This window comes from Chelmon rostratus, chromosome 18 (assembly GCF_017976325.1).
Source record: "Chelmon rostratus isolate fCheRos1 chromosome 18, fCheRos1.pri, whole genome shotgun sequence".
Taxonomy (NCBI): Eukaryota; Metazoa; Chordata; class Actinopteri; order Chaetodontiformes; family Chaetodontidae; genus Chelmon; species Chelmon rostratus.
This window is the reverse complement of record NC_055675.1, coordinates 18,981,310-18,993,915: the sequence shown is the minus strand read 5'-3', so window position 1 is coordinate 18,993,915 and position 12,606 is coordinate 18,981,310. Positions and strand designations below refer to the sequence as shown.

The 12,606-nt window shown below is 45.3% G+C and overlaps 1 protein-coding gene across 1 annotated transcript in view; it reads left to right on the top strand.

The window, feature by feature from the left end:
- LOC121621611 (nesprin-2) overlaps nt 1-12,606 on the top strand; it is an 87,080-nt gene that overhangs the window by 70,120 nt on the left and 4,354 nt on the right. The window contains exons 96-107 of the mRNA XM_041958108.1: nt 363-518; nt 2,769-2,927; nt 3,800-3,966; nt 8,131-8,293; nt 8,691-8,881; nt 9,233-9,383; nt 9,562-9,744; nt 10,281-10,418; nt 10,582-10,773; nt 10,938-11,226; nt 11,421-11,489; nt 12,352-12,497. Of these exons, the coding sequence (XP_041814042.1) occupies nt 363-518; nt 2,769-2,927; nt 3,800-3,966; nt 8,131-8,293; nt 8,691-8,881; nt 9,233-9,383; nt 9,562-9,744; nt 10,281-10,418; nt 10,582-10,773; nt 10,938-11,226; nt 11,421-11,489; nt 12,352-12,497 (2,004 nt within the window). The remainder of the gene's footprint in view (nt 1-362; nt 519-2,768; nt 2,928-3,799; nt 3,967-8,130; nt 8,294-8,690; nt 8,882-9,232; nt 9,384-9,561; nt 9,745-10,280; nt 10,419-10,581; nt 10,774-10,937; nt 11,227-11,420; nt 11,490-12,351; nt 12,498-12,606) is intronic.

Genomic DNA, 12,606 nt, shown 5'->3' with positions numbered 1-12,606 from the left:
TTTGTTGTAGTTATTCTGCTAAAAATGAGTTTTCATTATATAAAGTATCCCAGTAAAGTCCCGATAAATCAGCAGCATGAATCTTTCTGATCTGAAAACTGGCCAAAGTTCCTCTACCAGTCAACTCCATCAGTAGCCACCCCCCATCCCACCAGAGCGCCTCTGAGTTCCCCCCCTTTCCCTTATTTAATACCCCCATGCTTTCACTCCCCTCCCCCTTTCTGCCCCTTCTACCCTCCCCCGTCCCGTCCACAGCCCTTTAATCTGGACAGTCAGAGCGAGAAAGAGGGAGAGAAGCGTGAGCTCGCGGCTCGTACATGGCTGTCTGACCGGGTGTTAAAGTGTGTGTGTGTGTTATGCAGGAGACGGAGCTCTCTCTGCAGCGTTTGGCCAGTGGATTGAAGGAACTGGCCACCATGAAGACGGACTTATCCCAGTATGTCGCCGCCGGTGACTCGGCGCTGCTGGAGCAGCAGCTGGAACAACTCCACGGCCAATGGGAAGAGCTGTGTATGAAGGTGAGAGCTGACCAAAAAAAAAAAAAAAAGAAAGAAAGTAGAGAAGGAGAGAGAGAGAGAGGCCAGAAACTGAAGCAGGTGAGAGGTTGTAGGTGGTGCAGGTGGAGAGGGAGGACTGAGAGGGAGAGAAGGAGTTGCTACCAGCGGTGTCTTGGCGGTGACCAGCAGCACAAAGCTTCTGCACACACACACGCACACACATACACACTCATTTGTTTGAGAAAAGAGCCACCATGTGCAGGTTTATGGAGGGAAAACTACAACGTCGTGTCTCCTTGTTAACACTTGCGCAACTTTCCTCCCCACAGCTCAAATTCATTTGTTTTCTCAACATTTCTCGTGCAAAAGTGCCAAAACTCCGGCTTTCTGCTCGGGCTGGATGAATGCTGTGTGGGGCTTCCAAGTCTTTTCTTTTCTGCTTTCATCAGCGTAAAGAAAAGTGAAGCCTTCTGCGGTTAATTCAGATGTTTGGAAATAGTCACTTGACAGCTTTCCAGGCTACAATTAGCTCCTGGCTTGGACTCGGTGTGCTATATGAACAATCACATGAAACCCTCAGACAGAACAGGCTGTTCATTCCACTTTCACCAATAACTGCATTATATGTGAAAGTAGCTCTGTTGCACGCGGGCTCAAATTCCTATAGTTAAGTCTTTTGGCTTAAACACAAACGCAGTCTTGTTCTGCAAACCAACGGTCATGACACGCTCGGGGCATTTCTGTCAGTTATTAGGGTTGTGGCATAATTTGCATTCGTGCTAATTGGCCGTCCAGTTAGGCCGGCAGCGTCCACCTGCCCCCGTCTTGGCAGGAGCTGCTGGGACGCGCAGATGCAGCAGCAGCAGCCAGTTCGTCCAGTCGTGAAGTTTTCCGTTGATGTTCAGTGTCCTGTATGCTGTAGTCTCTTCTGTTATCTGTGCAGCCATGCTAGCTGCTCATCTTCGCTGTTTAACGCTTGTTTGTAGCAAAACAAACCTGAAATATTCCCTGAAAGCCATTTGATGTCTTGAAGAAAAGATGTACCAGTCACTGATTAGTAGTGTTTAGAATAACAAATGTAAAAGCCTGCATGAATCGTTTTTTTTAGCACAAAGTTACGATAAAATGAACATTTTTATTATAATTTTTGCTAAATAATGAAACTTAAGTTATTTGAGAAAGCACAGACTAATTTCAGCTGTTAAAACACACAAGATTTTTCATCCTTATTAATTCCTGACATGGGGGGGCCACAACAGTTTCCTCTGCAGAGCTAACAGGTTGTAGGTGGGGGAAGCCGCTGGAATGGGCCCAATGAGCAGATGGCCTGGCTGGGCTAAAGGGATTCAGGGTTCAGGGGACAGGCTCTATTGTTCGGGGGGCAGCACAAAGTCCTCGCGGGGTGACAGCAGCTCACAATGCGCCCTAAATTCTCCAGAGTCCAGAAGTCCCAGCAGTGTTAGTACATTAAAACCCAAAGCAGGGCTCATTTAAATCAAATAAATGCCACAGAGCTGTAAAATATAGCTGGTTCAAACATGCCCCGTGGGCTCACTAAGCCCTTCACCCTCAAAAAGATCAGCAGCCCCCTCCTCGGCTGTGTAATGGCCTGTTTTCATGGCATTAAGCTGTCATTAGGAAAGTGGACCTTGTTAATTTATCAAACAGGGAGAGTCTCTTGGGGAATTCTCCCAATTCAGCTGATACAGACTCTGACAGAGATTAGAGCTTCAATGCAATAAAAGAAAACTTTAAATTTTTAATAAATTTCACTGTTTTTATTCTGATTCATGTGATCTGTTGTAATCTATGTACCAGAGACAAGTGTGCTTCTTTTAGGTGAAAACCTTTTCGCATGCTTGTCTGTTTTAGTTTTTCTAAACAAAGTGCCTGTTTTTTCTAACTGAGACGCTGCTGCTGTGCTGATGTAAATGTTGTCACTTTCATTGCCGGTTTGTCCCAGAAAGACCCTCTAAAGCAGAATAGTGGCATCAAAAGTCGCTAGTGTTAACATTAAATACTCATCTCATACCTAAATGCTGCAGAACGTACTCTAACTGCAGCTTAACCAACACATCGGACGTCCTACCAGCACAATACAGGTTTTTATTTCTTACAAATCAAGTGCTTCAATGGCTCTTGAAATGGCATCATGCAGGTTTTACCACCTGTCGGCTCAGCGTGAAATCATAAAATGGCGATTATCTGAGCGATGATGCTTTAAAATCTGTGCAACAGTGTGCTTAACGCCACTTTTATCGCTCTTCCCAGGTGTCCTTGCGCAGGCAGGAAGTCGCAGACCGTCTCAACGCCTGGACCATCTTCAACGACAAAAACAAGGAGTTCTGCGATTGGCTGACTCAGATGGAGAACAAGGTGTGCCACAGCGGGGAGCTGAGCATCGAGGAAATGGTGGAGAAGCTGAAGAAGGTACAAGACCTAAGAGTTATTAAGACCTTCGTACCCAAACACATGGAAGAGCAGGTGTTTGCATGTGACAGGACTCCAAAACAGACACATAAGACATAAGAATTTCTACTTTAAGAGATAGATGTGAGTGTATTCGTACAACTGTCCACACAACACTGCATCAGGGCACAACAGATTAAAGACAGATTGTTTTCCATGAATTTGCATTAAACTGGTCGGTTCTATGAGTTTCTAATATGACCTCTGGATTTTGCACACTATTCTTCATCAGTATCACATTCTGTGAAGCCCAGAAACAGCCCATAGTTTAGAAACATGGCTTCTGTGGGCTAAACTCCACACATGAGCAACATGCATTATGCCGTTTATGACAGATGGCGGCCTGGAACGGAATGGCTGCATGCTCTTTGTTCATACACAACAGTTGTCCTTTCTGCGACTGAAAGCCTTTTGTAGCTTCCCGTCTCATCACGAAGCATGCTCATTTAGTCAAAGAGATAATGATTGGTTTGAACGGCGCAGGATCGCTGTTTTGGGCTGTTAGATGAGATGAGGAAATTAGAGGCACATGATAGTGCCTTTGAATTGTTTGGGTCGCTAACGATGGCACCTCCTGGTCATAACCGCTCCGGGGCTTGAAAACAGGTGTTTGGCATGTTGGATGAATGGGACGCTGACGACTTGAAGCATCCTGCTGTATTTTAAACTGAACTGAAATCCACGTTTTGGTGCTTTGCTTTTGTTTAACTCTGTAACTTCTCGTCCTTTTGACGTGATTGGCTCTAAACTGATCACAGTTAAATGGTGAACAGAAAACAAACACATTAGCAATGTTGTGCTTCATGATAATTGAGTGTTAATATCTTCTACAGGACTGCATGGAGGAAATCAACCTGTTCAGTGAGAATAAGAGCCACCTGAAGCAGCTGGGTGAGCAGCTGCTGCTGGCCAGTGACGAGGCCAAGCAGACCCAGGTCCGCGGCTCGCTGATGGAGATCAACCAGCGCTGGCACAACCTCTTCCACCACATCGAAGCCAGGTGAGGGCAGCCCCAGCTGTGCAGGTCTGATTTAGCTACTCATTTACGTGTGTGTGTGTGTGTGTGTGTTTGTGTCAGTCAGACACTTTCTAGACCACCCAAAAGGAAGGTAATGATATGGGAAATTATTAAATAGTGTGTGGGTGTCACTGAGGAAGCACTTTCCAAAGCTAAAAGGGTTGCTGGATTAAAAATCATGTGTGTATGTGTGTAGGTGTGTGTGAGAGGGGATGGCTTTTCAGGTTTGCTGAGTAACACACACTTCAGTTCACTTCAGTTCACTTCAATAATGAAATTCATTATTCACATTAATTATTAGCCTTCCACACAAGCACCTTTCCCAGCGATGCCACTCTACATTAAAGAGCATCTTCAAGGAGTGAATGGCTTTAATTGGGAGTCTGTAATTAAACAAGAGCTCCAGCGTGAATCCATCCACCTGCTGTTGTTCTTCGTGCTCTGCAGCTGTCAGGAATACATGGCTTCTAATGTACAGACTGTAGGTCAAGCCCCTGTGTTAGCCCCCCTCCTCCTCAGACAGATGGAGAGTCCCGTAGAAGAACTGGGGCTAGACTCCGAAACCTGCAAACCCAACCTACCCAACCACCACAAAAAAAAGCTGCGCTTAATTCTCAGACAGTACCATATGTCCCAGTGTCCACACTGACTCCCCCACCCCTGCTCTACTGTGTCAGAGCGGGACGGCATGAGGGAGGGTGGGTTAAAATGGGAGGGGCTGGGTCTGTCGGCATGCATTAATCCATGATTCTCACAGCGAGGTCCCCTTAAAGATTCAACCCATGCAGGCAAGACGTGGAATATTATAACCCTGAGTTCTTCATGGAGTAATAATTCATAATAATATGAGCAATAATGCAAGAACAGTAATTACAGCCCAAAATAATGTGAGGAATCATCCAACTAAAAATATTATTTATTTCAATACATTACACAGTTCAGCTATACAACATTAATAATTACTGGTAAGTTATACATAAGTAGCCCTGTTAAAGTACAAATTCACAATAATTAAAGCTGAATTCATTGATTTTTGGCCACAAGGGGGCACAGAGCTGGAACAACGCTATCATCCTGTTGGAGTCATGAATCTGGCTAACTGAAGAAAACCCAATTCCAACTCTGCTTTTAGCTCTGTTTTGGGCTCCACCGCCTCCTGAGAAAACACGAGCTTGTTCAGCTGCCAGATGCTACTTTCTGCAGAAGCTAGTTGCGAACTTGTTTAATGTGCTTCGTGTTACTGGAAACCAGTTGCTGATGGTAGCAATAGCATGAGAATAACGTGATGGATTAAAAAAAAAACCTGAAAAGGCACATGTGCAGTGAAGAGCTGCATAATTACCATGATGAGAGTAAATGTCAGTTGGAGTTTAGTCTGAGTAGCTCTGAGCCCTCCTGTGGTCAGCTGCACTTTGTTAAATTCATCCTCCAACCATATATCCTCTCTCATCCTTCAGCTCTTTTCTGCTCCGTTTTCTCCATCCATTCTGCTCTTGTCCTCTTCCTCATCGGGGACCCCTGCCCGGGTTTTGTCTCTTTGTTGGGGCTCCGCATGAAGCTGCTGGTCTTTGTTAGGCTGTCAGAGGTAGAGAGGGGGTGAAAGAGGGAATGTAGTTGACCAGGATGGTTGCATCTGCAGAGGAGGGGGTGGGGTATTTTCTGGACAGAATTTATGCTGACTCTATTATGTCTTCATTACACGGCCATAAACCTGAAGCCACATGAACACTGTATATACTCAGGTTGTATAAAACATGGACGTGGTCTCCCTGACGTCACCAGGTTTCTGAAGAGCCATTATGAAGCTCAGTGACAGCAGCTCCAGCTGTCACCGTCTTGGCAGCGCCTGACTCTTCCGAACTATCGGCTAAGTCTAAAATGGGCAAAGAGGTGGAGCTTGGGTGGAGTTGCAGAGTTGCAGAAAATTAGTTACAGAGACCAAAACTGCTTTCTATACCAGTCTGTAAGCATGCTTATTTCTGCTGTAAATTTGAGAATTTTAATATGGGGGTCTATGGGGAGTGACTCACTTTTGGAGCCAATCTCAAGTGGCCATTCGAGGAACTGCAGTTTTTTGGCACTTCTGCATTGGCTTCATTTTTAGCCATAGATATATAGGGCACATTATGCCTGAACTTTGACCAGGGTTTGGAATCAAATACATTTTCTGGTGTGAATCCAAGTCATGAGTTTTGGTACAAACACGATCAACACACAGTTTAATTTCAAGGAATCTTTTTTTTTACATATACAAAATATGACAAAGTGCTTAGTGCATGATTGATTAATGTTGCCTCAGCACTGGCTGCCATATAAGAGCTGCATCTATATTAAATAGTGTTAACTTAGCAGGTCATTCAAATCAGGAAATATCTGGTCAAGAAAGAATGACCCAGCGGTGGAGACCAATCGCCAGCATTGTCAGTACTGATGCTAACCTTCAGGACGTCACATTGTTTGATATTAAGTACCAAAACATTACTTCATTGATACCTGATTATGAGGAATAAATCTGTCTTCCTGCAGAACTCATGCTGCTAGCATGGCTACATGGATGGAAAGGTTGGTCGTCCAGTACTTTGTTCTACTTTGACCCAAATACCTGCAAAGTTGACCTCATTCCCGTTGACCTCCACTGTACTTCCTGTTTCATACCAATTAGCAAATGTTAGCATGCTGCCATGCTAAACTAGGATTGTGCTAAAACCTGCTACACACCAGGATGTTAGTTGTCGCTGTCACTAAACTTATTTTATAATTCTGCTCTTAAGTCTAAACTAAGCTCTTGAAGAACCATCCAACAAAACAAATAGTCCAAACTCTGGAGGTCTGCAGCTCAAAGCGGTCTTCACAGGACCAGATCTAAATTGCTTTCACACACTCGTCTTATCTATGGTCGTCCCAAAGTGCGGCATGTGATGGGGCCCTTTCATGCGTTCTCCATCCTGCCACTTACACCCACGGCTGTTTCCAGAGCCGATTGTTTCGGTGGAGAGCGTCTCCGTCTCAGCCCCGACGGGCCCTGCAGGACCTCGACAGGAGAGGACGGATCAAATGGGGAAATTAACTCAGACTCCCGAATGGGGCACACTTCAGGCTTTAAAGCCTCAGAAGAGAGCTTGTATTGTCCCAGGCGTTGCTATGACACCAGTCACTGGGGCGCTGTGTGTGTGTGTGTGTGTGTGCACTAACAAGGGGGTCAGTTGCCATGGTGACTGGAAGTTCGAGTATAAGATACCTGAGAATGTTGCAGGTTAGTGAACAGATAAACTCACTTTGTCTGTCTTTCTTATTTAGTTTATTTTTCTTTCTGTCTTTGTTTTTCAGTCTTTCATTCTTCCTTTGTTTATTCTTTCTGTCTTTTTTCTTTTTCGTCTTTTCCTGTCTTTGTCCATCTATTTTTCTGTCTTTCGGTTTTTCTTTTTCTCTTCTTCTTTTCCATCTTTCTGCCTGTCTTTGTCTTTCCGTTTTTTGTCTACCGGTTGATTTTTCTCTTCTTTATCTTTTATCTTTCTCTCGTTTTTTCTTTCTGTTTGTCCTTTATTCTCTTTTCCTTCTTTCTCTTTGTTTTTCTCCTTCTTCGTGTTTTTTCTTTATTTTCTTTGTTTCATCACATTTATTTGTCAGATCATGTACAAGAAGAAATATTAGAAACACTGGATTTTCTTTTGTTCTTCTCTTTCTTTCAGTCTTTTAATGTCTCAGACTCAGACCTGGATCACAACATCTAAAGTGCGGAAAAAACGGAAAAAAAAGAGTATCTGCCACTCAAATTGATTTATTCATTTAAATATTCCTTGAGTATTTGCTTGCTTATGTCTTCTTGTTAATTACTGGAAAATTACTCAGTAACTTTAATTCACTTGCTAAGAATCAGGTTTATTACATACATACTTTGTACTTTGGTGCATAACAATAGTACAAGAAGAAAGACAGATGAAAGCAAGAACTGCACGTCAAGAAGCACAAATTGACAACATATGAAAAATGTTGCAAATGTACAATACTCTCATACACACATGCAACTGTTGGCAATGAGCATCAAGCAGACATCACTTCATTTGAAAAGGGCTGAGAACCACGTGGTTAGATGTTGGTTAATCCACGCAATTATTAAAAATATGCTGCCTAACTGTGTGTGCTCAGGGTGAAGAAGCTGAAGGAGACTCTGGTGACGGTGCAGCAGCTGGATAAGAACATGAGCAACCTCCGCTCGTGGCTTTCTCGCATGGAGGCCGAGCTGTCCAGACCCATCACCTACAGCGTCTGTCACCACCAGGAGATCCAGAGGAGGCTGGCGGAGCAGCAGGTACGCAGAACCACACACAACCACACCTGTCAGGTCACACTGGTCACTCTGCTGCTGCTGCTCAGACAGCACAGCAGTGGCTTAAACTGAGTGTGGACTTTTGTTCTTCAGGTTAGTTCTTTTAAAATTGTCCTCTTCCTTTTGTTTGATTTCAAACTTCTATTTTGTGATATTTTTCTAACTGTGTTGTGTTAATTTCCTTTTTTGTTTCTCTGGCTCACTGTGACTCCCTCTCTTTGTCTCTCTTCATAGTTAATAATTCATATCTGTCCTTTGTTTAATTTTGGGAGTAGTGGTCTCATGCAGTGAGCCTCTGTCCTCTGTCTCCGCCTGTGGATCGATGTTGAACAAATGGTTTCTATGGGCTGATGCGATGTCTGTGTTCGTGTCCGTCCAGGAGCTGCAGAGGGACATTGAGCAGCATACGGAGGGCGTAGCGTCAGTGCTCAGCCTGTGCGACGTTTTGCTGCGGGACGAAGACGCCGCCGGCGGCGCCGAGGCGGAGAGCGACTCCCTGCAGGAGACCAGCCGCAGCCTGGACCAGCGCTGGAGGACCATCTGTGCCATGGCCCTGGACAGGAGGCTCAGGTAGGAACTGAAACACATGAGCTGTACGGTGTCATCACACCTTTCCACCACATATCAATTAGATTAGCAGATCAGTGCAAACATGTGATGCTTCACATTAGGAAATCTTAACTTGTCAGTTACTTTTAGTGAGTTTGCATCACTGCAGTCAAGAATCCTGCTCCATTTAGTCAATTTGTAATCAAATTAATCCTTTAATCAAATAGTTAAATTTAAAGTCTAATAGTGCTAAGATCCAGGCAGTGCTTACTTGTTAAAACTAAAAAACCTCCACCTGTTGGTCAGAAAAGCCTTCGCCAGAGTCCCGGAATAACCTCACAGCAGACTGTAACTCCTGATGCCTCCTTGTAGGATCGAGGAGACGTGGAGACTCTGGTGCAAGTTCCTCGATGACTACTCGCGGTTCGAGGATTGGCTCAAGATGGCCGAGCGCACCGCGGCCAGCCCCAACTCTGCAGACGTCCTTTATACGGTCGCCAAGGAGGAGCTCAAGAAGTTCGAGGTGAGTCGTGAGGTCGTCAGGTGGAGCAGAGTTTAAGCAGCTGTGTGATTCATTAATCAGCCAGTTGTTTCAGAAACGAGTGCAAAGTGTTCACAAAGATGTTTCCAATATTTGGAGCCGTCATCTCTTTTTATCGCTCCAACTCCACGATTCATCCCATCCTCCATGTTCTTTTTAGGGTTTCCAAAGGCAGGTTCATGAGCGGCTGACCCAGCTGGAACTGGTCAATAACCAGTACCGCCGGCTGGCCAGGGAGAACCGCACCGACCGAGCCAGCCAGCTCAAAGCCATGGTCCACGAAGGCAACCGGCGCTGGGACACGCTGCACCGCAGAGTGGCCGCCATCCTCCGCAGACTGAAGGTACAGTGCAGGACGGAGAGCCTGACACACTGCTGCTGTGCACACATAGTCTGTGTGCACACACACTTAACATATGAACCCTAACCCAACAACTCAGAAGGAAATATGTTAATTTGAGTGAATTATTTTGACATAATGAAACTGTTTTGATGTCTCATGTTTCCTCTTACCTTTTCATTTGTTATATGATTCATATAGAGGACTACAAAACACAACAATCCAAGATTTCCAACACGACGCTAAAAAGACAGACAAATTAATGTTCACCAAAGGAACAGTGGAATGATGGATTCTGACAGAAACTGTATCTGTATCTGCCTTTTTGTCTTATTTATCAAGCCCATGAACTGACAACTTTTTCTGTTACATTAAAACATTTTATTTAGAAAAAAGCCTGTATTTTACCTGCAGTTTACCTTCGTTGTTGCATGTCATTACCAATCTCTCTCTCGCCCTCTCCTCCTTTCCTGTCATCCCTGTTTGCTACAAGTCATGAAAAATATGCATAACCTGTTTCCCCTTCACCTTTCTCTCAGCATTTCACCAGCCAGAGGGAGGAGTTTGAAGGCACCAGGGAGAGCATGCTGGTGTGGCTGACCGAGCTGGACCTGCAGCTCACCAACGTCGAACACTTTTCAGAGAGCGACGTCCATCACAAGATCCAACAGCTCAATGTGAGGACGCAGTCGTCTTTTAACAACCTTTGTTTGACCTGGACAGACCAGTCAGGTGGCGTCATCATTGAAGAATGATGAAGCCCTTTTATAGATGCTATTAGCGGTCGTGTTTTGGTTCCTTTTGGTTTTCAACATTCATTCATTTTCCCGACTGCCGCAGAGTTTCCAGAAGGAGATCACCCTGAACACGGAGCGCATCGACGGCCTGATCGTGTTCGGAGAGGGTCTGATCCAGAAGAGCTCGCCGCAGGACGCAGGACTGATAGAGGACGAGCTGGAGGAGCTGCACACCTACTGCCAGGAGGTTTTCAGCAGACTGGTCCGCTTCCACCAGCGCCTCAGCCAGCCCCCGGTGAGCTGGAGCGCACACAAACACCGCATCCATTCACTTGATTTATGCAATTTCAAACCAGGCAAATCTCCCTTTTTTTAACTCGAACTGTAATTCAAAATTAGTGTGAGTGTGTATCGATGTGTACTCTCCAGTGCGATGACAATATCTCGCTCTGCAACTAGATCAAAGAAGAACCGGACCTCTCTGACACCACCTTTTCACTGGAGTCGAGCTTGGAGCTGATTGGCCGGCCGTGGCTGGGGCGGAGCCACGGAAGCCTCCCGGCCACACCCACACACCTGCTGGCCTCTCCGCTGGAGCGTTCGGGCAGGGAGACCCCGGTGAGCGTGGACTCCCTGCCTCTGGAGTGGGACCACACCGGCGATGTAGGAGGGTCGTCGTCCCATGAGGATGACGAGGAGGAAGAGGAGGAGGAAGATGAGGAGAGAGCTTACTTCAGTGCACTCTCAGGTAGATTTACAGCGTCATATATACAGCAACGTTTTTTTTAAATGCCATAAGGGTTTTAAACATTACAAGGTCGAAAAACCAAGACAAGACCACAACTTGAGACCCTCGGCTTCTGAGTCTCTCCCACCCATTTCACACACACACACAGTCACAGACATCCATACACCTCCAGTCTGACTCCTCTCTCCTCCCAGAGATGGAGTGGACTGAGAGCCAGGAGGAATTTGTCGAGGCCCCAGAGGCCCTTTGGGCCTCCTCGCCGGGTAGGCAACAGAACGTCTTCAGCTTAATAAATCCACTCTCAGCTCTTCATGGTGGAAGACGTTTCCAGCATCGCTTGCATCTTACTGCTTGTCGTGCTGAGACTTCCTGAATGTGTGGTTTGGAAAATCCTTTGGACACAAACTTTGTTCTGTTTGTCCACTTCAATCCGCCACTAACTTACATACACAAACCCAGCTCTCTGAGATGATCGGCCAACTTCGCTGGCTGCTGACTTTGTGCCTCTGGTGGCATTTTGAGGGCAATCTGAGTTATTGTTTTACTGCACAGAACAAGAGCTCAGCCTTTTTCTTCACCTTTATCTGTTCACAGTCATTGCAACAAGGTATCATAACACAGCATCATTTATTTAATCATTTAAGGACCGGTGTGAACCGGTTTTGATGTTTCCTGCTGCAGCTTTCCCTGCTTGGGTCACGATCTCTCTCTCTCCTGCTGCTCAAACAAGTAAAACACAGGAGGTGCTTTGATTTACGCTTGGGTGGCATCTTTACTTCTTTATTTAGAGCCAAGTTTTGGCTGGAATTTAGTATTAAGTTTTACAGCTTGTCTCTGTTTCCCCTCAGAGGCATTAATTAAGTTAATAGTATATTTGTGCCACAAGTCATATCCTGGTAAACAGTGAGTGAGCTATAATTTTCAAAAGAGAGATAAAATTAAAAAGGATTTGAGAGAAATGTGTAGAATTTAATTGCTAAAACCACAAACTCCAACCAGGAAGCATTCAGAATTGACTCAGTCTATCAAACTTAGATGTTTGTGGTAGTAAAATACCATCAGGTGAAGTGACTTTGCCATAGCTGAAGGTGTCGTGCATTCATGCCTGTGTCTTTTGTTTTTCAGTTTCAAGCAGGTCTTTGGCAGCGCACGAGTCTCCAAGATGGCGATCACAGGGAGAGGACGCAGAAACCCGGTCTCTGCAGCTGGACTCAGAAGGCCACATCAAAGCCCCACCCACCCTCACCAGTACCCCTCTAAAGCAGGGCTATGTACGTTTCAGATACATCCCCCACGATGGATGCAACCAAACCAATGACAGTTAATACCAGTGATCTCTGAAGGAGTGCAGCTGTCAGCGCTAACAGTGTGTCTGTTGTG